Source organism: Artemia franciscana, chromosome 4 (assembly GCF_032884065.1).
Source record: "Artemia franciscana chromosome 4, ASM3288406v1, whole genome shotgun sequence".
Taxonomy (NCBI): domain Eukaryota; kingdom Metazoa; phylum Arthropoda; class Branchiopoda; order Anostraca; family Artemiidae; genus Artemia; species Artemia franciscana.
Window position 1 is genome coordinate 14,158,823 of NC_088866.1, and position 27,137 is coordinate 14,185,959.

Genomic DNA, 27,137 nt, shown 5'->3' on the forward strand with positions numbered 1-27,137 from the left:
TTATAAATAGGATTGACTTTACACAAAACCTATATTATCCTAAAACGAGTAACGATATCCTAAGACGAGTAACGAAAGATCCTGTGTATAAAAAAGCATTTCTTTCAAAGATTAGCGTTTCTTTTATAGTTATTTTAAGGTATTTTTTTTAATTCCTTTGCACGACGCAAATGTCTGTCTCAGTTGCCATCTGAGCCAATAGCAATAAAAAATTGCTTCCGACAAGACAGCATACTTTCTCTCCATGTATCTCTAAGCATGTTCTCTCTAGTCTTCTCCGATCCCTTCCAAGATGCATTCGTTTTTGGAGATATTCCGATAATCTATGCTTGCGAGGTTTAGCTTGTGAGCAGCACTTGGTCAGGGCTTTTAAAACCCAAATACGTCTAATTTTAGTCTTGAAATCAATATGTTTTAATATACCCTTATCCGTCATAAACCTTCTGGAGTGGTTCGGGATTCCCTTCTTCTACTTTCCTGTTGAAAAGGCCTGTTTTGACCACCGTTCTGGCCTATTAAAAAACTAAAGCCATCTTTTTTTGGCCTTGAAATAAGTAGGTCGTGATATAGACCTGTCCAACTTTTAACATATCGTTTTAATGAGCCTCATCGATTAAAACCCTCTACAGTGTTTTGGACTCCCTTGCTCTATTTTCCTGCTAAGAAGCTGAAGTGATTCGATATTTTTTTTTTCTTCAAATTAATCTTTCTGTAAGAGGCTTTGATTTCTTTAGCAACATGTTACAAAGCTCAAGGATTTATTGTACTAACATTTTGACTAACTAAATTAAATGGTATTGGCGGGTCTTGGCGTACTCAATACTGAATTTTGTTCAGCAAACTAAGGAAATATAATAGACTTTTAAAGAGGCTTCTGTAACATTTTCCGAAAAGAAAGAACCCAATTATCCATATAAAGGTTCATACAAATAGTATAGATTCATCATACATCTCCTAAGTATCATTAATAATACTTAAATTGTATCTTCATGTTGTGACCTTTAATTGTAGTTCACGTTGAAGATGCATCTCTACATTAAGACCATCATGGTTAAAAAGTCAGTCCTGGTAATTTATATATATATATATATATATATATATATATATATATATATATATATATATATATATATATATATATATATAACTTTATTTCAACTGAAAGTAAGGACCAGCATTCAAACTTAAAATGAACAAAAATTATTCTGTTTGTGAGGAGAGCTACCCATACCTCAACCCATCGCTCTTTACGCAAAAGTTTTTCTTTTTTACCATTTTTTCTCTTTACCCCTCTCTTTGCGCAAAAAGCTTTAAAGTTTTTTACAAATACGAATCACTCAAATTCAATGGTCCTTGTGCTTGAGTATTCTTTCTTAAAGAATCAATCACTTATGCAAATGACCAACCTCTGCATGATTTGGATTTTTGTAAGATGTACCATGTCTATGTTTCTTCTAAAATGTTTCTTATAATCAAACTGAAAAAGCCAAATTTTTTCTTGATTTTTCCTCGCAATCTATTTATACAAGTTTTTGGCCTAGATCCTTTCCCTAGAACTAAAAGTTTTTTTTAAGTTTTATATGGTCTAAGCTAGAACAATAGATACAAATGCAAAAGATGGTAATATTTATGTTTTTAGACTGCATACTCTTTGTAAAGGTAGAATTTTCAAATTTCCAATTTATGTAAATAAATTGAAAAATTGAAAGTAGTCAATGTCATTTTTGGACAACAGTGATGTCATATGGGGGGGAGGCAGTTTCCCCCCAATGAGTTGGAGAGAAAAAATTAATATATAACCCACGCGCCCTGACTCTCTAAATTTGAGCCCCTTCCCTCCAATCCCCCCAATAAAAATGCTTAGCAGGGGATTATGCAGAACAAATAAACATAGATACAATTATTTGGCAAGCTTAGGATATACATTGTAAGATTAAACTGGAGCATTACCTTTCGTCTTTCAAGACGCTTTCTCGCCAAGTAAGCTCTGGACCAGGCTTGCAGTCGCGTGATCTTAGTAGTAATATGATCATCTCGCTGAGATTCAAGCTTGGACAGAGTGCCAGCACGGAAAAATATCTGGAAGAAAGTGAAGACTTAAAATCGAGAATTTAAACGGAAGGAATATATATATATATATATTCTAGCTGTTGGGGTGGCGCTTCGCGCCACCCCAAAACCTAGTTGGTGGGGGCGCTTCGCCCCCCCGCGCGCGTAAGTCGTCGTTACGCGCCATTGTAGTTGTGTCCCTGTGTCCCATCTGTGAATACAGATATATGTATAGGTTTTAACTACGTAAAACTTGCAAATATACAACATTCTTCGCTGTCCCATTGTCTGTGCATATAAATAGATTGTCAGGTTTACCGACTCTTGAACATGCAACATATAATTGTCAGTGGGAAAATCAATCCGTATTCAGATCTATACCTCATGATTCTAATGATTGCCTTTGAGCTTTGTTGATGGTGATTGCTAATCGAACATTCTCTGTGTCCCCATCGTCATTTATATATCCCCCTGTGCCCCCCGGCGTCCCCATTGTAGTTGTGTCCCTGTGTCCCGGTCATTTATATTCCCTGTGTCCCGGTCGTCATTTATATCCCTGTGTCCCGGTCGTCATTTGCGTGCCGGTGTCCCGGTCTGTATATACATTCGTTTTTGAATTGGTATATGATGAAATAATTCAGACGTCATATGCGGAAAAATATGACGTCACTCGACAGACAGACAGACAACTTATTTTTATATATATATAGATGTATATATATATATATATATATATATATATATATATATATATATATATATATATATATATATATATATATATATATATATATATATATATATATATATATATATATATATATATATATATATACTAGCTGTTGGGGTGGCGCTTCGCGCCACCCCAACACCTAGTTGGTGGGGGCGCTTCGCGCCCCCCCAAGCCCCCCCGCGCGCGTAAGTCGTTACGCGCCATATTAGTTACGCGCCATTGTAGTTGTGTCCCTATGTCCCACCTGTGAATATATATATATATATATATATATATATATATATATATATATATATATATATATATATATATATATATATATATATATATATATATATATATATATATATATATGTTTTTAACTACGTAAAACTTGCGAATATACAACATTCTTTGCTGTCCCATTGTCTGTGCATATAAATAGATTGTCAGGTTTACCGACTCTTGAAGATGCAACATATAATGGTCCATGGGAAAACAATCCGTATTCAGATCTATACCTCATGATTCTAATGATTGCCCTTGAGCTTTGTTGATGGTGATTGCTAATCGACCATTCCCTGAGTCGCCATCGTCATTTATATATCCCCCTGTGCACCCCGGCGTCCCCTTTGTAGTTATGTCCCTGTGTCCCGGTCGTCGTCATTTATACTCCCTGTGCCCCGGTGCTTTGTTGATTGCTAATCGAACATTCCTTTTGTCCCGGTCGCTTTCTCTTTGAGTGTCGTCATTTATTTAGATTGTCAGGTTTACCAACTCTTGAACATGCAACATATAATTGTCCATGGGAAAAACAATCCATATTCAGATCTATACCTCATGATTCTAATGATTGCCCTTGAGCTTCGTTGATGGTGATTGCTAATTGAACATTCCCTGTGTCCCGGTCGTCATTTATATTCCCAGTATCCCGGTCGTCATTTGTGTCCCAGTGTTCCCCTTTTAGTTTTTTTTATTAGTTTTGACCTTTTTTCTTTTTTCTTTTTAGTTTTTTTTGAAGTTTTTATCTTTTTAGTTTTTTTATTTTTATTTATATTTTTTTAGTTTTCTTTTTCTCCTTTATTTTTCAGTTTTCTTCCTTTTTTTAGTTTTTTTTTTCTTTTTTAGTTCTTTAGTTTTTAACTTTTTTAGTTTTTTTTAGTTTTTTAGATGAAATTTTTTTTTAGTTTTTTTCTTTTTAGTTTTTTATTGGTTTTTACCTTTTTTTTTAGCTTTTTTAGTTTTTTTTCGTTTTTTCTTTTTACTTTTTTTTTAGTTTTTATCTTTTTTATTTTTTTTTATTTTTATTCTTAATTTTATTAGTTTTCTTTTTCTCTTCTATTTTTCAGTTTTTCCCTTTTTTTTAAGTTTTTTTTTTGTTTTTAGTTTTTTTAGTTTTTTAGTTTTTAGTTTTTTACCTTTTTTAGCCTAACCAGGATTTGAACCTGGGACCTTCATTCTCCGTTCTGACACCCTCTCTCACCGAGTGACTACTCCAGCATGTTCATTTTGGTGTTTTAAATGGTATATTATTAACCAAATTAATGTGTTTTACAATATACTTAGCATCGTCAAAGCAAAAATGACGACAACTAATTTCATGACGTCAGCCGACACAGAAACATGACGTCACCTGATCCACAGATCCACAGACAGACAACTTATTTTTATATATATAGATATATATATATATATATATATATAAATATATATATATATATATATATATATATATATATATATATATATATATATATATATATACAATGATTTACATAAATAAATCATTCCAAAAGTGAAATTGCTACTGTGTTAGTTCTTGGTGCTTGACTCCAAGAGACTATTTATATCGGTTCGATCAATCTATATCCCAAAAGGTTATTTATCTCAATTTGTTACTTAATAATCCACCAATCCACAAACGGAGTCATTTCCGTTGGTACAGTTCGTTTGAAAATGGCAAGAATAGGAAATTTTGCATCATGGGCGAAATCTAATAACCTTCTATCGGAAGACTAGCTATCGTTTGCACTCAATTTAATCGTAGAGGCAATAAAAGCAATCTGTGATTTAGCAAAAGTATCACATGGTGAAGCTGTGAAGGTTGTGTCTCAGGCAATATATTTAGGATTCCATCTAACATCGAACGGAAGATGGAGCAATCATATTTCGAAGATGGCAAATCGAGGAAAAGCAGCAACGGCAACGCTGTTCAGGAACAGTAATTTGACGGGAATAGGTGACTTAAAGATGCACAAAAACGTGTTCAACTCAAAATAAGGCCAATCCTCCACTATGGAGGGGAAGTATGGGGCCTAGAAGTGGCAAATTCATTAGAAACTCTACAGCTACAATATTATAAACGAATGCTCGGTCTGCACGCCACAACTCACACACTTTTCATCAAGGGAGATTTGGGACTTTTCTCCATGAGAAAACATAGACAGATCCAATTAATTAAGTTTTGGCTGAAAATACTGCAATGTCCCTCCTCAAGACTCATCAGAGCAGCGTATGATGTATTACTTACCCTGGGACAAAAATCGTCATGGCCCTTCCATGTCAAAAAACTACTGGACAGCACAGGTCTATCGTATGCATGGAATGGAGGAGAGGGCCCAATCTCAGACCAAAAAGCCTTTCTCTCAGAGATCCAAACAAGGCTGGAAGACCAAGAAATTCAGAAATGGTGGAATGACCTTAGCCAGTCGGAAAGCTTAAGTTCTTACTATAAGGTGAAAGAAAATTATGGTGAAGAGTTATATTTTAAATTAGGGATTCCAAAAGAATCCCTGAGGTCTTGGATGCAGGTGCGAGCAAACTGTCTCCCTCTTCACAGTATTTGGAAAAATAGGTGTCACCCGGAAATGCGGTATACTTGTCGAATTTGCGGTGATCTTGATGGGCTAGACCATTTTCTTTTCAGGTGTCAGGGGCTAAATGAGTTAAGAGGGAGCTTTCTTGGGGTGGATGGTCGTGAGCCCCTTCTTGGAACTTTGAAGTCGACGTCGAAAATAAATATAGTAGCAGTGGCAAATTTTGTCCAGAAGGGTCTTGTTATTCGAAAGTCGATTGTTACATAATTTAGTTTGTTTGTCGTTATATATGTATGTATACGGCCTGAAAAATGGCTTTAAATACAGTCATTCATTCATCCACTGAAATTTAAGACAGCGCTTGATGCCTAATTCTGAGTTCTGAGTTACTCTAGGTGACGTGTGGACCTTCGGAACCCTAAAATGAACTTGCGAGTCAAAATTTAAAATTCAAGCCGTTTTCAACTTCAACCATTAGTTTGACGGTAATGTATAAATGTATTTCCTTTGTCAGTATCTCCAACACTCCAAGTAATTCTTTCCTATTACCACTGCTAGAACAGTAGAGCATTAAGTGTGTATGTGTTGGTAGTATCATGAAAGTTGGACCGAGTTATTCCAGTTAGTCACTAGTAGTTGTTGACATTTCAACAAACCAAAATAATTTATTTTTAGATTTATTTTTTTTTGCTTTGCCACATTTTTTCCTGTAGTATGTTCAAGCGATATATATTCAAAACTGTTTGTGTCTGTCTATTTGCTTTCCTAATTTCTCTTTTTTGCATTTAAACGTCTCCAGAATTTATTTTTTGGGTAATACTTTTAGATAGTTACAAATGTGACTGATTTCTCATAAAAAAAAAGAAGTTCGTCCATTTAATTTAATGGATTTTTGTTGCAAGTGATTTCCTCTCGTCTGCTATTTCTGGACAATATGTCTCTTGATTTTTTTTTTATCGGAGAGGCTAAATGGCAATCCTATGGCGTCTTACAAACTTAAAACAGCCCTGCACCAAGGAATTCACATACTGATTTTTTTTTTTTTTTTTTTTTTTTTTTTTTTTTTTTTTTTTTTTTTTTTTTTTTTTTTTTTTTTTTTTTTTTTTTTTTTAAGTCAAAGATTTGTCTATCTAAGTTAACACATCCATCTCAAGTAAGATTTCACTGTTTTCGAATATCAAGTTTGTTTTAGGAAACATTTTACGAGAAATACAAACTCAACACATCAAAAGTTTTTTTTTTTTTTTAAGTCAAAGATTTGTCTATCTAAGTTAACACATCCATCTCAAGTAAGATTTCACTGTTTTCGAATATCAAGTTTGTTTTAGGAAACATTTTACGAGAAATACAAACTCAACACATCAAAAGTAAAAGAACATGCATAGAACTCTTATTTTTTCACTTTCTTTTTTCTATACGCCCGATAAACTTGTGGGATGTAAAAGTGAATCAATGATAGTAGCAGCCAAAAGAAATTAAAAACTATGTGCAATTCAATATTTGTTTTCTCACTAAATAAAAAAAAAATTAAAATAATCGCCTGGCTTTGCAACAGTTCCGGTTTGAACCATAAGCGGGGGTTGAAATGCATCCAAGTCTAGCTGTATAGGTCTCTGGAGCGTGTGCAACACATTCAATTCTATTGTTGGCTAAACATACTTCAGGACTAGCAACTAGACTTAGATCCTAGAGTTCTGTGTCTGCTTGAAAAATTCAGCCAATCAGAAAGCTTTTTGGTTGCCAGCTTCCCTACTTGTTTAAGAATGTTGGTCACAAGCATGTAGGGCAACATTTTCAACCTTAAATACTGGCATGAGGGTTGAATGTGTGTCAAGGCAAGAGGGTTTGGCCAGATATACCCGAAACCATTTCTTAATTCACTGTAAACTACGATATACTTAGGAGTTTCGCTAGAAAATATTACTTTCCCACCGAAAATTCGTTAGTACATAAAGCTATAAATAAAGGAAAAACTTGAATTATAACTATTACCTCTAGTTTATCCCTGCAAATATCTTTGTCAGTACTGCAATATGCAGTCTTAGCTTCTTTGATACAAACTTTGCTTTCTTGGCTTAAAGCCTTAAAGAATACATCATGTTTTTGAGGTAAGACCGTAGGCTCAGTAGTACTAAAATCACCAGAGATAGCCGGGGTTGTGGTAGGAGAAGCCAAACTTTGTAAGTTTGAGCTCCCTTTCAGGTCAAATAACGGGGATTTACTAATGGAGGATATGAACTTCACAGGTGGCAATTCCGATTCCCTATTTTGTTCATCAATGTGTGTTTTTGGTTTTGGGTGATTTGGTCTCTCTGGTACTTTGGTTCGAGTTGCAGCACGGAGTGGAAGCGGCGGTACTGCCTCCCGAGCAAAGCTACAACCCGTTTCAAAATTATCCAAGTTAATCGATAAATCATTACTTTCAATCTGATCGAACTGCTTTTCAATTTCAGAAAAATCTGGACCAAACGATTCAGTCAAGTCATGTCCACTTGAATATCCTGATGTACCACTGGAAACACTAATCTTCTTGCAAATGCGAGAATTACTATCATAATTTAGGCTTTCTTTACTATAGCCGTCAGACAAAATAACTGTGTTGGATCCAAAACTAATTTTGTCACAGCTATTACTTGTTGAATGAGAAAAACTTTGAGAGTTTGCTGGGAATGTCCCTTCTACTCCACAAACCAGATGACTATTTAAAGCAGATACGAATTCACCAGAGCTACAATCAGATCTGAAAGAACAAACTTCATCGTTTTCATTATTTAAGGGTACTAAATTATGCTTTTTCGCATTTTCCCAAAACCGTTTCAGTTCATGAACTTTAAATGAGTCACTTTTAACAACAACACGCTTTTTGTGTGCCTGTTTAGTGTTGGGATCGACAACTTTATTTCCTTTGGCGTTTATAAGGTTTTGATCCTTTCTTAAATCAAGTTGCACCATATTTTTACTTTTATTCGTTAAACTGTCTAATCTTGAAAGATCATTACCGATACTTGAAGCTAATGAAGCTTGATAGAGTTTTTCTTTAAATCCATCTACTACATCCGGTCCCGTTGGAGCAGAATCTCTTTTATTTGAGTTAGACAAAGACTTTGTTCTTCTTAACCCATATTTCCCACCGTTACAAGTTCCGCTATCGCGTGAATTCCAAAATTCACGAACACTACTGAGATTAGCTACATGAGCAATTTCGTCTTGTGGTTTAACAGGTTTCTGAATATCACATGACTTCAAGTCACAAAGTTCGTTGGCCGGATATTTACCCATATTAAAATTCTGCTTGGAACCAACGGGTTCCCCAACTTTAGTTAACATCCAGGGAATATCGGATAAGAGATTCGTAGGATTGGGAGAATTTTTCTCAAAAGAACTTGTCATATTTTTAGCATTATATGGAGGATACACCATTTGATAGGAAAGACAGTTGTCAATATTTGTATTCTTATCGTTCATTTTTGTTAATACTTTGCGTTCCCAGTCGTCCAAAAGCAAATTTAACCGTGTTAAATCAGACGAAACACTACTCAACCCTAATTCTATCTCGCCATCTGAGCAATTCTTCTTGAAAGTTGCAGTTGCTTTTTTAAAATTAGACTGTTTTCGGACGTTCTCTGCATGCCCAGAACGCTTTAACGTATCAGAATTTTCTGTTTCATAAAGATTTTGATGAGACGACTGTCTATTTGTCTTTAATTCTACTTCTTCATTAAAGACATTTTTCTTTGAAGACGCCACCACAGTCACTTTTTTCGCATTCTTTGTTTGTGTACGTTCTTCATGCTCGGAACCTTGGGATATGTCAGCATAGCCTGTTTTGTTAAGGTTGTGGATGGAATTCTTTCTTTTTATGTCCATTCCTTCATTTCCCTCACTGGAATTAAAAGGTGAAATATTTTCGTGTGATTTATACCTTATTTCATCTTCAAAAGAACTTGGTCCACTTTCCTTCTTTGCATAATGAAACTTTTTCATGACATTCTGTAACTTCTCAATGACATGGTCATCAGCTTTCATGTCTGATGATGAGAGAGTCAAGCTTTTGTCATTTATACATGGTACACTATCTAAACTGCAAACCTGTGAAGAGGTTACAAACGTGGGAAATTTGGGAAAGTCAGAAAAATCTATGCGACACGCTGGTAAAATATCGTAAAGTTTTTCTCCAGATATTTCTTTGGTTTTATCGCTTTTAAAATATGGTTCTTTATTTGATTCATCGACTTTGGGCTTTAAAAATGAAAATACTTTATTTTTGTCAATATCATTCTTTCTGTCATTACTTGGTTCAGTGTCTTTCTGAACTGTTTCTGTAGATTGAACATTATATTTGGCTAAGATAGCATTCTGAGAGCCGATATTTAGCTTTTTATTAGGTTGGGATTCTTGAAATGTGCTAAAGCTTCTAATTTTAGGCGTCTTGTATACCACTTCTATTTCAGCATTACAGCTTCTAAGATTATGGTAATTTTTCTTGGTTTTACTCTTTACACTGTCACTAAGTTGGTTGTAGAGCTCAACTTTATCCATGATTTTTGCTTCACTTGTGGTGGCAGTTTCACAAGCCACATTGTTGTGTAACAACTCTTTTGCAAAACTTTGAACCCCATCAATATCAAATAAAGCATCTTCAACTTTTAACAAATCAGCATTCGGGTCCCATCTTTTAGGTATATCATAAATGGGTTCATCTTTAAAAGCAATAGGAACACCAATAGATGGCCGAAGAAAGCAGTCCTTGGCCACATCTGGAAGTTTTCTCGCTGAATCATATTTCAAAACTGACTCAATTTCATCAGTAACACGTTTGGAGAATAGCCTTTTGACAGACCCAGATGGCTTGCTGAGGAGAACACTAAGATTTTCATCATTTATGGAAGTATATTTTTCAACTTCAGAATTCCGTTTTAAACTATTACCATTAAATCGGGAGATAAGTTCAATCAATTTTGAACGATGTGCTTCCTCCTTAGGGTTTTCAACTTTTGTATTTTTCTCTAAGTGAGATTTGTCTGATTTTGAAGTAGTGACCGAATAGCTCCTGTGAATAGGCCTCATTCCGCTGACTATTGATGATGATATTAAATCAGACTATTTCTCAGCCTTACAAGTTATTTAACTTAAGAAATAGAATAAGCTTAAGAACAAATCCAACACTATTACAAGCTCCCTCAAGTTTTCAAGCAACATCAATAGATCAACAACATGCACAATCACAAGAGAAAAAAAAGATTCTCATCCAAAAATAATTCCTTCACCAATAAACCCCAAAATCTAACTGAGATTTTCTCCGTTCAAATGGAACGTATCTCTAAGCGAATCGCACAACATGGCAATTTTGTGGTTAAAGTTATTACATGCAGTTAAAAATCAGTTTGAATAAATGCAAAAAATTCATCTTAATTACAAACAGTAGTTTCTTGCGTGAGAAAAACCTTGTTTTTTGCATTGACATCCAAAATTTAAATCAAAGAGATTTATGTAAGCGTTTATGAAAACTACACTTTCGCTTTACTATACTTCAAATAAAAAAATAATTAATAAATACCACTGACTTATTAACTATTTGGTCTACTTAATACGAACAATAAAAACCACATACAACAACAAGTGAAAAGTGTGCCACAATGCGAAACTATGAGACTTTCATACCGACCTCAATTCTAAAAAAAGGACAAACTTTTGTTTGAGGGGTAGATAAAATATTTGAAATGCATTATTCTTTGAAAATTTGTAAAACGTCAAAAGTTAGACGCATTTATCATTTACCCTCTACAAGTTATGTAAGTTAATTTTTAACTTTTATACATTATTTGTACTGAGGAAATAATGAACCCTCTTAACGGCTAAAACTGTTTTCATCTTTACCATAAAAATTTAGAATTTCTAAAAATTTGGAAACTTTAAAGTTTAAAAAAAAAATTCGTTTACTCGTATTATCCCTTTTCTGATGGTCCTTTCTTGTTATATTTTTGCACTATTTCAGCCAACGACAAAAAATGTTGTTGACTCAAAAAATGAATAAGAAGTTCTGCACTGTGTATTAGATATCAACAAGTTTTAAGTTTTCAGCCAGACGAAGAGATCTCATTATTTCAATTGAATCTAGCCCAGAAAATATTCAGAAAAAGAAAGATTCAGACAAGGCAAAAAAGACAAGGAGGGGGGGGGGCTATTTGGTAACTATAAATTCGTTTCACCACACAGAATTGAAAAACGTAAATTATAGAAAATTTTGGAAAGTAAATTTTTATAGGGCCATGAGTGAAATAAAAACACTATTTAGAAGGCCCCGTGAACACCTCTTTCATCAAAGCACTTCCTAGTTTCGAATAACAACCCGAGTAAAACGCTGAGCATTTGGACGTTAAAAATTAAGTGTGTTTAAATCGATTGGTTTTTCGATTTATATATAAAAAACAAGTTTTCTCAAATGAAAGTGAAGAGGCACATTAAAACTTAAAACTAACAGAATTTAATCCGTATACAAGGGGAGGGGGGTGGCTCCTCCTAAACCCCATCTCTTTATACTAAATTTTGATTTTTTGTCCCAATTTTTAAGAACCAGTGCTCATATCCAAGGGCCGTTGAATTTGAATATAAAACACTATAGAACTTTAACAGACATTAAAACTTTTTAGACATGAAAAAAATCCGCTCTTCATAAGACTGTTGTTGTTTGAGAATTATTGTTGCTGAAGCAAAGGAGAAAAGTCAAACTATTGAGCAAAGAGCGGGGAGTCTAGGGTGGTTACAATCCCATCATACGTGTGCCGAATGAGCCCCCTCAACCCAAAATTCCTTACAATACAAAGTTTAACTTTTGTACAATCACGTAGTACCTGTTTTCAAAATTAAAAAAAAATTTCAAAAATACAAGGGGGACTGTTGCACCCGTTAAGCCTCCACTTTAAAATTAAGCAAACATTTTTTTCGACAGTTTTTCGAAATTCTAGAATAATTTTTCTCGTAAAAACTGCCGTTGAAACAGTATCTTTCAGCCCTTGTCACCAACCCTGTACGTATAGTCAGGGTATATTACGTCCAATTAAAGGAGATGGAGGCTAAATTCCACCCTACTCGATATTTATCTGAGGTCCCAATTGTAAAAAATTTGTAAATTCAGGTCTGAAAATGCAATTTTTGACGCTTTAGGTACTCCTCCCACAGCTATAAGATCTATTTTCCTCTACCCTAAAGACAAGATGTACAAGTTTTTTTGTCAAGGAACAACAGAAAAAAATCAATATCGGAGGGGAGGCAAAGGAAGCTTCGATACATTCCCACGTTCTTGTCTGGTAAGGCTGCTAAAATCTGACTTTTTATTTTTATGGTATCAGCTAGATCAGGGGTCTCCAAACTATGGCCCGCGGGCCATATCCGGCCCGCCACATAATTTCATCCGGCCCGCCAAACAAATCCCCGTGTGGTCGCCATGAAAAAAATTATCATTCGAATGGCATCGTAGAATTATTCAAAGCCTGAGCTGTTGACTAATGGCGGTCAGGCGGCTCAGCCCGAGTCAGTTTCCCTCTCACGATTTTGTGAATCACAGATAGTAGTACTGGTAGGTATGTGTTGTGCATTACAACCAATCAGTCGTGTATAACTGTATATTGTAGGGATGAAGGGCGAGTGGGGCTTCACTGTATTCTGCGTGGTTATGTGAGATAGAGCGTGGGGTTTAGTGAACTGAGGTGTTGATTGGGTTTGATCGCTGATGACGTGTTGCGAACAGTGTTGTCATCGGCTGCGTGGTGTGTGGTTAGGGTGCTTTCGCATTACGAGCGGAATGGAGCTCAGCGGCGCGTTTGGGCATTCACATGTAAGCAGAGCAGCGGCCCTCACAACGAACCATTGGCTATGGAGGATTTCGTGTGCTTTTTAACAGCACATACAAGCTGTGTTTCCTGTAGAAATAATTTTATTTATTTTACCGTTATGTTTTCAGATACGGAAAGTAAAAAGAAAAGAAAAGTAGACAGTGAGTGTCGTCAGTTCAATGACGGAACGAAAATAAAGTACTTTTTTGTGAAACCAAATGATAAAGCTTTATGCCTCATGTGTAGAGACAGTGTTGCTGTTCTGAAGGAATACAGTATTCGTCGGCACTATGAATCTAAACATGGCTCAAGTTATTCTCACATCACAGGAGCAGAACGCACTAATAAGTTTAATCATTTCAGCACAGTCTACATTCTCAACAAGCTGTTTTCAGTAAGAAAAAATCTGAAAATGAAACTTCAACTAGAGCCAGTTACAAAGTTGCCTATGTGTTGGTTAAAAAAGGAAAACCTTTCACTGATGTTAGTATCATAAAAGAGTAAATAGTGGAAGCAGCAGGAGAGGTATGTCCATAAAAAGTAAACCCCTTCAAAATGACAAGTCTTGGGTCAAATACTGTTGCTCGTAGAATTGAAGATTTAGGAGCCGACATAAGTCGGCAAATAAAGGAAAAAACAAAAAGCTTTCGCTGGTATTCAGAGCAAAGCTTGCGCTACTAGAAGGCCAGGTGAAAGTTAAGAATTTTGCTCATTTTCCATGTTGTGAAAAATTTCATGCAGAACTTAAAGTTGATTCATATTTCATTTGCAAATGAAATAATTTCAGATTTGAAAAAGCAGTTTCAGGAGGGATTTGCTGACCTTGATGCCAAAGAAAATGAAATCAGGCTCTTTCATAATCCATTTGACCACAATGCTGAAAATCTTCCAGCCCATTTTCAAATGGAAATTATGGATCTCCAGGCAGATGACAGGGTGAAAGATAAGTATAGAGAAGGAAACCTGATTTGAGTTTTATAAATGTCTGCAGCCAGATCAGTTTCCAAATTTGATAAATTTTGCTTGTAGTTTTTTGTCCATTTTTGGTACATTATACTAGTGTGAACAAACGTTTTCCAAAATGAAGTATGTGAAATCTAACTATCGGGCAAATTTGTCTGATGATCATTTGAAGTCTATTCTTACAATTGGCTCATCTAATCTGGGACCTGATTTTAATGAAATTTTAAAGTCAAAACGACAGTATCATTCGTCACACTAATTTTGTTGCATAAAACTATAGGCAGGAGTCTATTTAGTTTACCCTGATTTTTTCCAACTAGATATGTTTTAATTTTTTTTTAGGTTTATACTCTAATATTTGAGGAAATTAAATTACTGGCACTGATTTGTTTTTTTTTTCTCTCATTTTTTATCCCTTTGGCCCGCATAAGTATGGGGAACATATAATATGGCCCTTACATTGAAAAGTTTGGAGGCCCCTGAGCTAGATGTAAATAGGTACATAGCAGCTCATAGCTGCTAGTCATCTTGAATTCGAGTGAAAGATCCTTGTTTACCTACCGCAGTTGCATTAAAGTGGAATTAGCTTGCCACAGTGAAGTGCATTACAAAGAGCCATCAAACCGCACTAATTAGTTACAGAAAGACAATAATAGGGATGAATTATCGGATGACTAAAAAAAGGAAAAAATGAACCACAAAGTCTTGGATGAGCTGCGTTTTGACAAGATCTAAGCTGAAAATCTATTCAGAAAATATTTGAGGTCCATGGTCGAAGGATATGAATATCGATTCACTGAGGCTGAGGCAGCAATGTAGGTGGAAATAAAAATTTGTCAGAAAACAGGGACAAATTGATCAAGGAATATATAGATGCTTTTAACTAATGGTAAAAATTCAAGGGTTAATTTCTTACACCAGCCTGATTGTTGGACATAATTAGACGAACCAGTTAGGCTCCCTATTGGCCATACATGGTCTGCCATCAACTGCTCAATTAACCGATATTTCGAGCGGTCCTCTGCAGTGTCAATCCTGGTTCTAGAATTTCCATAAGGGTATGTGGACTAATATGAAGTCCACAAACTATACGGTCCTTTTAACCATATGTCATCATCAAGATTTTTTGAACTTAGGTTCACAGTCAAAACACACGTAGATACAAAAATAATATCAATTCCACAATGCTTGATGACATGGTAAAGGAGCAGTCGAAATATTACCTAAATGAACCATTGATACCAGATAATTCAAAACTACATGTGAGCCTAATCACCTTCCTCTAGTCAAACAGTTCGTGGTAACGAACTGTAGTAAGGAGCGACCCGGCTCAATAGTAACCGAAACTCTAAAAAAAGGAATACCAATGAAATTTTGAAAAATACAATTTTGATACCAATAGTTACATAAAAAAATCACATTTTCATGCTGATTCTAAATATATAAGTTTCATCAAATTTAGTTTTACTCACCAAAAGTTACGTGCCTGAGAAAATTTACCTTATTTTAGAAAATAAGTGGAAACATCCCCTAAAAGTCATGAAATCTTAACGAAAATCACACCATCAGATTAGGCGTATTCGAGAACCCTACTGTAGAACTTTCAAGCTCCTATCTACAAAAATGTGGAATTTTGTATTTTTTTCACAGAAGACAGATCACGGATGCGTGTTTATTTGTTTGTTGTAGTTTTTTTTTTCAGGGGTGATCGTATCGACCCAGTAATCCTAGAATGTTGCAAGAGGGTTCATTCTAATGGAAATTAAAAGTTCTAGTGCCCTTTTTAAGTGACCCAAAAATTGGAGGGCACCTACGCCCCCTTCCACGCTCATTTTTTTCCCAGGGTCGCCGGATCAAAATTTTGAGATAGCCATTTGATTCAGCATGGTTGAAAAACCTAATAATAATGTCTTTCGGGACGACTTACTCCCCCACAGTTCTCAGGGTAGGGGCTGCAAGTTACAAACTTTGACCATTATTTAGGTATAGTAATTGTTATTGGGACACGTAGAGACGTTTTCAGGGGGATTTTTTTGTTGGGGAGAGGAGGAGTTAAGGGGAGCGGTTGTGTGGGGGGATCTTTCCATGGAGGAGTTTGTCATAGGGGAAGAGAATGTCCATGAAAGGGGAGCAGGATTTTCTATCATTATTTAAAAAACAATGAAAAAATAAATATGAAAAAGTTTTTACAACTGAAAGTAAAGAGCAGCATTAAAGCTTAAAATGAACAGAAATTATTAGAAAATAGGGTTCATCTCCTCCTAATATCTCACTCTTTCCGCTAAAGTATTTTTAGTAATTTCAACTATTTATTCTACGGCCTTTGTGATTAAGGGGTCATTCTTAAGGAATTGGGACAAAATTTTAGCTTTAGTGTAAAGAGTAAAGTGTTGACGAGGGGGAGACATATATGTAATAAAAACATACGAATATAGAAGTTCGTTACGTGAGTTAATTAGTAAGTTGTGTATATTTTTTACTAATAAAAACGTTCGTAAAAAATCAAAAGTTCTAGTTGCCTTTTTAAGTAGCCACAAAATTGGAGGGCAGCTAGGCCTCCTCCCCCGCTCCTTTTGTCATTGTTTTTTACTGTTTTAAACAGTAGAGTTGAGAGAAAGAGTCAAACTTTAACGTAAAGAGCGGGGCGTTGAGGAGGGAACAGCCCCTTTCATATACGGAGTAATTTCTGTTCGTTTTAAGTTTTAATGTTTAAGGGACCATGTAGCACATGGAATCCTGTCTACGTGACTTCAAAGCAAAAGCGCTAAATCACTTGGGATATCTAGGAAATAGTTTTGGGAGAGTCAATATGGAAATCTCGAATTCATGTTTTCCTGTAAGAAAATTTCGTGCCATTTTTATAATTTCTGAAATATCGTCGAAGGGTTTCCCAAAGTCTTATTTTTTGACCATCAACCTGCATTTGTGCTTGATCTGACCCCTTGTGGGATCGAGTGAGGAGAGATCTATGAATTTGTGCCATCGAGCCATGTAACTGAAGGGATCTGGGGAAGTGACATTCCCTTAGGCTTAGATTATGCTGATAATTTAAGTATCCTAGATGAAAATGTTAGCAAAATGAATGAATATTTACTTTGTTTGTAGGTCTTTACTCATTGTGCATTAAATATTATGAAGAGACAAAACAAGTTTCAGCGTATTGCCGGTTTGTGAGTTTCTTAGGTCAAGAAGGATTTGGTTTGGTTTCTCATCAGGACACATAGCAGAAGGTAAACGAAAGTAGGCATCCTAGTTGAGCCAACCGACCGCAATTAAGGGAGGGAGCCCTTACAGTTTATACCTTTAAGGGTTGTTGACATATCTTGACCTCTGGGCGGAGGAGTACCTAAGTCCTTATGATCAGAATATCCAGAAGACGTGGTTATCAGATCCCAGCCTAACTTCGACAGAATTAAGACCAAGTATACTAATAGTGAATTTCAGAGATTCGTAACAATCCTTGACCTCTGGCCAGAGAGATGGTTAATAAATTCAAAGGAACAGAATATCTACCGGAATATGTGGTCAAAGATCAGTTAAGCTTGGTATGAAGCAAGATTAAGTTCCACAATCAGGGTACCAATGAGGGGAAAGGGTAATTACCGCCTCCGCTATTTTTTGCTTAACCGTTGATTTTCCTGATTTGGCAACCTTTATTGCAACTGAGCATTTTGGGGCATCGTACCCGATCTGATTAGCAGAGATGAAGAAGGGAGCGACCATAAATACTAATCATTGCAACGTCCACTAGGAGTTGCCGAAGGGGTCGACATTTACTAGAAGAAGAGAACGACCATAAATACTAATCATTATAACACGCTAGATGGGATCTCGGTCAAGTATGATTTCCTATTGATGCATTTTCAGGATCCATTCTGATCTAATTAGTTTTTGTCAGGAATGGAGATGTGCTTCATGAGCTTGGGATAATAGCCAGAACAAGTTGTCAGACCACAGCAATATCTGATGAAAAGAAAATGTTAAAACCCACCCTGTGGCTTTTTGGGGTCTGAACCCGATCTGATCTCTTTTGGGGGGTAACGGCTCCTCAATACTCGCAGCTAGGATATCTGCCAGAAAGGATGGTGAGATTTCAACCAAACATGGTTAGAACTAAGGGCAACTGAACTAATTGTGGCTACAGAAGCAAAAGTAGGGGGCTGCCGGATTTTAGCTATTAAAATATCTACCAGTACCTATATTTGGTTCTCAATCGGGTTTTTAGCCAATCTAGTGTCCAACTTCGTACATTTCAAGCGTCATGTCCCTTCCCACTGCTGTGGAAGCTAGGATTGAATACAAAAATTATATTCTTCTTTTTTTTATATATTTCTGATCCTAAGAACTTGGGATAAGAGTTGGCTTTTGAAGTTTACCGGATCTCGACAGATCTTGATAGCAAGAATCAGATATTGTCCTTCACTGGTTTTTGGTCAAATATTACAAATATTTTAAATAATATTGAAATATTTAATATTTATATACTTAGTTAAAAATATATAGAAAAATTATGATAAAACATTTTCTCGTATTTTCCAAATAATTAGTGAAGACATAGTTAGATAGCTTGAACTGCACAAAATTATAAAAAGACGGAGAAAATACGTTTCAATGTGTGAATTCCGATTTTCTGCAACGAAACTTCAATTTTTGTAACAAAATTATAGAAAATGCGAAGAAAATACGTTTCTATGACTCAAATGTGTACTGTTCCAAACCTCCGAAGTATATTCAGAAGATGGGATAAATACCATTAGAAGGATAAAGGTTAAAAAATAATAAACTAAGTTGACTTATATTAGCGCAAATGCTTTCAGCTTGATAGAAGAGAGAAGGTATTTGTACAAGAAGCTTCTGAGCGATGTTCTAACGTCTTGTCTATATAAGTAAAATCATATGTATGTTTTTGTCCTGTTTGCACTAGTACACTGATCATCCAACCTTCCGAAAACTTTAAGAAGTTTTTGCGTACCCTTTTTCGACTGTTTTAGGTATGCACTTCCCCTCCCCAAGACTTTCTTAATCTTTCGAAAGCTTTCGCACTGACTGACATTAAAGACCCATAAACCATCCCTTTTTTTAGCAAAATCGTCCGATCAAAACTATGAGAAAGCCATTTAGCAACAAAAAAAAATAAAAATATGCAACTTTCGTTTTATTTATTCATTTACGGTGAGCCAAAATCAAAACATGCCTTAATTGAAAAACGTTGAGAAATTAAAAAATAAGAAGAAATTTTTTTAGCTACACGTAAGGAGCGACATTAAAACTTAAAACGAGCAAAAATTATTCCATATGCGGAAGGGGTTGTCCCCTCCTCATCACCTCGATCTTTACGAGAGAAAGAGTCAAATTTTAGCGTAAAGAGCGGGGCGTTGGGGAGGGGACAACCCCTTTCATATACGGAATAATTTCTGTTCGTTTTAGGTTTTAATGTCGCTCCTTACTTGCAGTTAAAAAAAACTCGTTTTTATCTAATGTATTAAAGAGATAGGAAATTGAGATCATGAACAAATTGCCAAGTATCTGAAAATTAGTAAAATATTGCATTTTGAGAGAAAATAGTCAATCTGGACTTGTCCCAGCTAAAGATAGGAAGGGAGCCTCAATTAGTTAAAAGGAAATAGTTGAAGAAAGTAGGGCAAAAAGATGACTAAAACGTAATAAAGCTGCAGGAACTGATACAGAAAAGAATAAGAAAAAAAAATCAACAATTTAGAAGTGAAGGAAGATTTATTTTGAGGGGAGGAGTTAAGGTTACAAATAAAGGCATTAACAAACAAGATGGCCTGAGGTGCAGATAGTATGTCAAACAAATTTTCTGAAATATGGTAGTCGTGAAATTAGAGAAAAAATACTGAGGATTATGAATATGATTTTTGAGAAGAGGAAAGTACCTAGTGATTTTAGGAACACTATAACTTAACACTTTCAAAGATTACAATAGTGAGTTTGGTAATTACAGAGGCAATAGCGTAATTTCCGTAGGAAGCAAATAGCTTGCTATAATGATAATTATTAGACTAAGACGTTACAGATAAATTTTTCAAAGAAAAACAGTTTGGTTTTAAGAAGAGAAGAAGATGTGCGGAACAAAACTTTACTCTTAAATTAGTAACTGAGAAGTGATTGAATGCTCAAATCCCTTTAGTCCTCAGTTTCATCGATTGTGAACAGGCATTTGATTCAACTGAAATAAAAGCCTCAGTCAAAGTCCTATACTTATATGCTATACAAGATAAGTATATTAAAACAATTAGGGCTATATACAGAAATAATAGTGTTGCAGTTAGGTTGAAGTAATTTTAGTTCTTGGTTTGGTATAGAATTGGGGGTTAAGCAGGTTCTGTCCTCCCCCCCCCCTTTATGTGGATTACATTGACAGATTTTGCTGTATAAAAAAGACTATAGGAGGACGAAAAGTCAAATTGGAATCTAATATTTTACTATAGTTAAATTATGCAGACAATTTGAGTGACCAAGACAAAAATGTTTGTGAAGTGTCAAAATTGTCATATAAGACCATAATAGAACAAGTAGTCAAATTGGAATCTAATATTCTACTATACTTAAATTATGCCGACAGTTTGAGAGTCCAAGACAAAAATGTTTGTAAAATGTGTATGTCAAAATGTCAATGTCAAATGTAGAAATTGTCATAAAATTGGAATCTAATATTCTACCATACTTAGATTGTGCAGACAATTTGAGTGTTCATGATAAAAATGTAAATGTAAAATGAATAAACTTTGGGATATTTCGAAACTTTGGGCAAGAGTAGATTTAGAAATTTATGTTAGGACGACTAAGTGGCTTAGACTAGGAATAAAGAAAGATGAACAAATAATTTTAGGAAGAGAGAAAGTCACTCAAGTGGATAGTTTCATTTACCTGAGTATGAGTAGTAATAAAGATTATGGATACAGTGAAGATGTAAAAAGCAGAATAGCCAAGACGAAGGATATTTTTTCATAAGTGAAAGACTTTGAATAAATGACAATAAGCATGAATAAGCTTGAAAAAAAAAAAAAATATTGGAGGCTCCGATAATTTAGTGTTGTTTGTATTTCTGATCGATACAGCTACCTTTTCCAATATTAGAAATCAGTATGCTAGTAATGTCACTTAAATAATAAAACGAGAAACATTAAAGAATATCTTCAACTTGAAACGGTTCAATCGGATTCTGCCTTCGTTTTCTTTTTGGAGCCGTTTACCATAAGATTTAGGTTAAACTTATTTTTTTAGTATTTGTGAATGATAAGTAGAAAAGTTTTTTTTTTTTGGTTAAGTGGTCTCTATTCCTTTTTTATTCCCTTACTTTGCTTATGCCGAATTATCAAGCCGAACTTTCAATAACTTTTGCTTAATAAAAGTTTCAGGGGAGAAGCTGATCCCCCCCCCCCCCAAAAAAATGAATCCTATCTTACCAGCCTAAGGTCAAAATGAGAAGCACAATGTTGCTCACCTGACTAAGTCCTATTTGATATGCTGATGGTTCAACATCAAGTTGGAGTAGGATGTCTTTGCACACTTCAACTGTTCTACCAACTTCATTTCCAGTCAGCTTTTGGCTCTCTGACTTAAATGAAAAACGTCGGCAGAATTCTTCAATCAATATGCATTCAGGAAATCCAAGTCGATGGAGACGAAGAGCCGCAAGAATTTGAGAGCCACGGATCTAAGAAAGAAATAGTTACTAGTGCTTCCTTAACATCTAGCAAAGAGTAACATTGGCTCCGCAAAAAATAATTACTTAGACGTAGGTTTTACTTCGCCAGCTGTCGCATAAGGCAACAACGGTGCCTCTCCACGGAGCACCTCTCGGGTGCTGCAAACCAAAAATTGTTCATTGACGATCTAAACAGTGCCGTATCCTTCTTCGTGCGTCATCGTAATGAAGCTGTTTGCCGTCCATATCAACTGATACGGGGAGAAACCCAGTACCACAATACGGGGAGATGATTTTTGTCGATTCACACCATCTGACTCCAGTATCGTTACCGGGTACTTAAGATTTTATTGGTTATGACCGGCTGTCTAGTTTTTTCACTGATTTATTTTCACAATTTTTTATGGCACTTGGTATTAACCAAGTGACATATAGCGATCGCAAATTCCGTCGGTCTGTCGTTCTGTCCCGGTTTTGCTACTTAAGGCACTTCCAGGTAAGCTAGGACGATGAAACTTGGCAGGCGTATCAGGGAACGGACCAGATTATATTAGAAATCGTTTTCCGATTTGACCGTCTGGGGGGGGGGGAGTGGGGGCCGGTTAATTCGGAAAAATAAAAAAAAAATGAAGTATTTTTAACTTACGAACGGGTGATGGGATCTTAATGAAATTTGATGTTCAGAAAGATATAGTGCCTCAGAGCTCTTATTTCAAATACCGACAAGATCCGGTGACATTGGGGGAGTTGGAGGGGGGGAACCTAAAATCTTGGAAAACGCTTAGAATGGAGGGATCGGGATGAAACTTGGTGGGAAAATATAAGCAGAAGTCCTAGATACGTTATTGACATAACCAGAACGGATCTGCTCTGTTTGGTTGAGTTGGGGGGGGGGAGGGCTAATTCTAAAAAAAATTAGAAAAAATGAAGTATTTTAACTTACGAAAGAGTGATCGGATCTTAATAAAATTTAAAGTTTGGAAGGGTATTTTGTCTCAGAGCTCTTATTTTAAATCCAGACTAGACCCGGTGACATTGGAGGGAATTGAGAGGGGGGACCTCAAATCTTGGAAAACGCTTAGAGCGGAGGGATCGGGATGAAACTTGGTGGGGAAATTAAGCACAAGTCCTAGATACGTGATTGACATAACCGGAACAGATCTGCTCTCTTGGGGGAGTTGGGGCGGGGGGGTTAATTCTGAAAAATTAGAAAAGTGAGGTATTTTTAACTTACGAAGGAGTGCTCAGATCTTATTGAAATTTGATGTTTGGAAGGATTCATTTCTCAGAGCTCTTATTTTAAATCCCAACCGAATGTGGTGAAGGGGAGGTTGGGGGGGGGGGGGGGGGGTCGGAACCTAAAATATTGGAAAATGCTTAGAGTGGAGTGATCGCGATGAAACTTGGTGGGAAAAATAAGCACAAGTCCTAGATACAGGATTGACATAACCAGAACGGATCTGCTCTCTTTGGGGGAGTTGGGGGGAAGGGTTGATTCTAAGAAATGAGAAAAAATGAGGTATTTTTAACTTACGAAAGAGTGATCGTATCTTAATGAAATTTCATATTTAGAAGAAACTCGAAACTCGGATCTCTTATTTTAAATTCCGACCGGATCAAGTGTAATTGGGGGGGGGGAATCTTGGAAAACGCTTAAAGTGGAGAGATCAGGATGACACTTGGTGGAAACAATAAGCACAAGTCCAAGACAGGTGACTGATATAGGCGGACCGGATCCGCTCTCTTTGGTGGAGTTGGGGGGGGGGCAGTAATTCGGAAAAATTAGAAAAAATGAGGAATTTGTAACTTACGAACGGGTGATCAGATCTTAATAAAATCTGATATCTAGAAGGATCTCGTGCTTTAGAACTCTCATTTTACTACCAGATCCCGTGACATTGAAGGGAGTTGAGGGGGAGACCGGAAATCTTGGAAAACGCTTATAAATGTCGTAGATACGTAATTGACGTAACCAGACTGGATCCGCTCTCTTTGGGGGAGTTATGTGATGGGTTTCAGTGCTTTGGCGAGTTTGGTGCTTCTGGACGTGCTAGGACGATGAAAATTGGTAGGCGTGTCAGCGAGCTGTACAAACTGACTTTATAAAGTCGTTTTCCCTGATTCAACCATCTGGGGGGCTGAAGGGAGAGGCAGAATTAGAAAAATTGAGGTATTTTTAACTTACGAGTGGGTGATCGGATCTTAATGAATTTTGATATTTAGAAGGACCTCCTGACTCAGAGCTCATTCTTTTGATGTATGTATTGTCATCGGAATGGACATCAAAATGATGTATCTATTATCATCCGTTTTTAGAGTTTCGGTTACTATTGAGCCGGGTCGTTCCTAATCACGAGTATTTTATTTGTAGTTACTTTCCTCTGAAAGAATATGAAGTCAGAATTTACATCATAAGTTCAATTCAAACTTGCAGAATTAAATGCTTTTCCCTGGAAGATTTTTTCGCCATTATAACTAGCAAAATGGTAGTTTTTATAGCTATAATTCCATTATTATAACTAACAGAAAGCGAAACATTATTTAGTATGAATAACTAATGCGTTTGTTCTGATTATGTACAATACGCCTACTCTCAATGGGATTTCAGTAATACAGAGATACAGCTAGCGTTAATTTGATGCAATCAGCCCTTCCTTAGAAATTTTGAATTGGTTGAAAAATTCAAAACAAAATTCTGATTGGCTTAATTTAGTGCTAGTTAAATCTTGATATTAGTAAAATTTACTGTGAATAAGGAATTTCCGGCATATCAAACATGGTATTGGAAAAAGAAAGAGACAATATTAAGTATCTTACTAAAATTTTAGAAAGATTTTCATTGTGAGACCCAAACAGTGGACTTTCTTAAAAACAAAAAATTCTAAATAAGCAATGTTGCAATCAAATTCTTGATTACCCCAAAGTAGATGTTCTCCGTGAGCTAATTATCACTAGGCTCAATTATCCCCTGACGATAACTACTAATTGATAACGTTGTTAGTATGATAGTGCAAGCGAATTATAGTAGATACCTTCATAAAAAAATCAAGCATTTTTTTTTTCTATAGAATTGTAATTTCTTTAAATTTCATATGGAGGTTACCTTTAAGAAAATGAGTTGGACTTTCCTGGTTCGTACTGCGAAATATAGCAGTCTTAGACAAAAAAGAGAGAGAGAAATACAGAGAAAGAGGGAAAGAGAGAGACAGAGAAAGACGGAAAGAGAGAGAGAGAGAGAGAGAGAGAGAGAGAGAGAGAGAGAGAGAGAGAGAGAGAGAGAGAGAGAGAGAGAGAGAGAGAGAGAGAGAGAGAGAGTTTTTCTATTTACAAAGCTTGAATAATTCAATGAAGACGGGTCCTATACGATCTACTTCTTCCGTATCAAAAACCTTTTACACTGCACCACAGATTTATTGCCTGAATGGATAGTATATAAGATAGAAACCTGAATTCAGGTATTGAGGTAATAAATAGATTTGTTACCTGAACAGATAGTATATTAGATAGAAAAAGAAGTATAAAAACGCAAGCGGGCAAACAGTCACCAGGGTATCTACCAAGAATGATGATACCCATATTACTGCTGTTAGATTTAGTGAGTAGAGCTGCTATTCGAATTGCTAATAACTGCATTACTACTAGCAGAACTAAAAGCTAGATAACCAGATTTGCCAAAATTAACGCGACAAAGGGTGATATTGCTAAAGACAATCCTACGGCACATTCTTCTTTTGTTTATAAATCAAACGCATTCTGTATGTCGTCTATTATAAATTTTTCACGTCTATTTTAGGACATGTTTTGAGTTTCTTTTTTCTGACGGTGATCCTCAGGACCAGAGATCGTTTTTTGAAGTATTTGTTTTTAAGTTAAGAAAGGCATGAATATATTGAAAAAACTTTTCAAGCTGAACACGAAGGGAAGAGGTGGAGGTGGGGAAAAACATTACTTATTTTGCACTTATTTTGGAATGTTTACCCATTCCTGAAACCGTTGTTGAAGTGAATAACTGCATCACGACTTCTTATGATTCCCCTTTTCTTTGCTGTTGCTGATTCCAAAATAAAGACAATGGGAGTTCATGCGAAGAGTTGGAAAGTATTAGCTTCACGACAAACCATGGACGCCCCCCCCCCACAAAAAATTTAAAATACAAGAATTTGCTGAATATATTCTTCAGAAAATTTACCTGATTCAGAAAAAACACTTGTGGGAAATAAAATACTTATCCTCTATCCCAACTTGCATTGTAATTATTAAATAATAAATATTTTTTCAATAATCCATTTCCCTCATTCAATCAATTCATTCACTCCCTACGATGGGCACTGAAATAATAAGTACAATATCGCTCAAGTCCCAGGAAACACAAACCTGAGATCTTAAAAGAGGCAAATTGACACATTCATCACCAACTTTTGGCGCTTCAACTGATATTCCGGCATTGTGGTGGGGAAGGAAACAATACACAAACTTTGGCCGTGATTTTCTCAACGTCTCAATTATGGCATCCTATAAATAAAGCACAGTGTACAATTTTTCACATACGTGAAGGAGAAATAAACGCATGCGGTTGGAGAAATAAAGAGAATAAGAAAGAAAGAAAATTAGTTGTGGAGTTCTAATCCCACAGATTTTAAGAAAACAACTAATATTATAATCCTGAACTGACTACAGAATGAGATGTCGTTTGTCCCTATTCTCGATTATTTCATTTCCAACTGTAATAATGGACAAAAAAAAAAACATTTTAACATTTTAAAGCAAAACAGTTGATAGTAAATTTATACTACTTTTATATAAAAATTAAAACGCTTAACTTTTTTGTCATATTTCGGCCAACAGCAATAAAATCTCAAACAAAACAAAAATAGCCATTCTTTTAAGTGAATTTGTTCCCTCATAGACTCCTCTGTAATCAAATAGAATACCATCTAGCATTTACTGAGAAATAAAGAGGATTATTTTACTCCAAGATCCTAATGTTTTGTCTTTTTTTGGATTGCGCTTTGACTAAGGGGATATATTTTTTGAGAAACTTAGCGGTTCGTTAAATGGCCGAATATCCCTCTAATTTATAGTAATTTTAGATC

At 35.6% G+C, this 27,137-nt stretch overlaps 1 protein-coding gene across 1 annotated transcript in view; it reads right to left on the reverse strand.

Annotated features, from left to right (window-relative positions):
* LOC136026030 (unconventional myosin-XVIIIa-like) overlaps positions 1-27,137 on the reverse strand; it is a 381,572-nt gene that overhangs the window by 151,374 nt on the left and 203,061 nt on the right. The window contains exons 18-19 of the mRNA XM_065702187.1: positions 21,841-22,053; positions 1,951-2,079 (exon numbers count right to left, since the gene is read on the reverse strand). Of these exons, the coding sequence (XP_065558259.1) occupies positions 1,951-2,079; positions 21,841-22,053 (342 nt within the window). The remainder of the gene's footprint in view (positions 1-1,950; positions 2,080-21,840; positions 22,054-27,137) is intronic.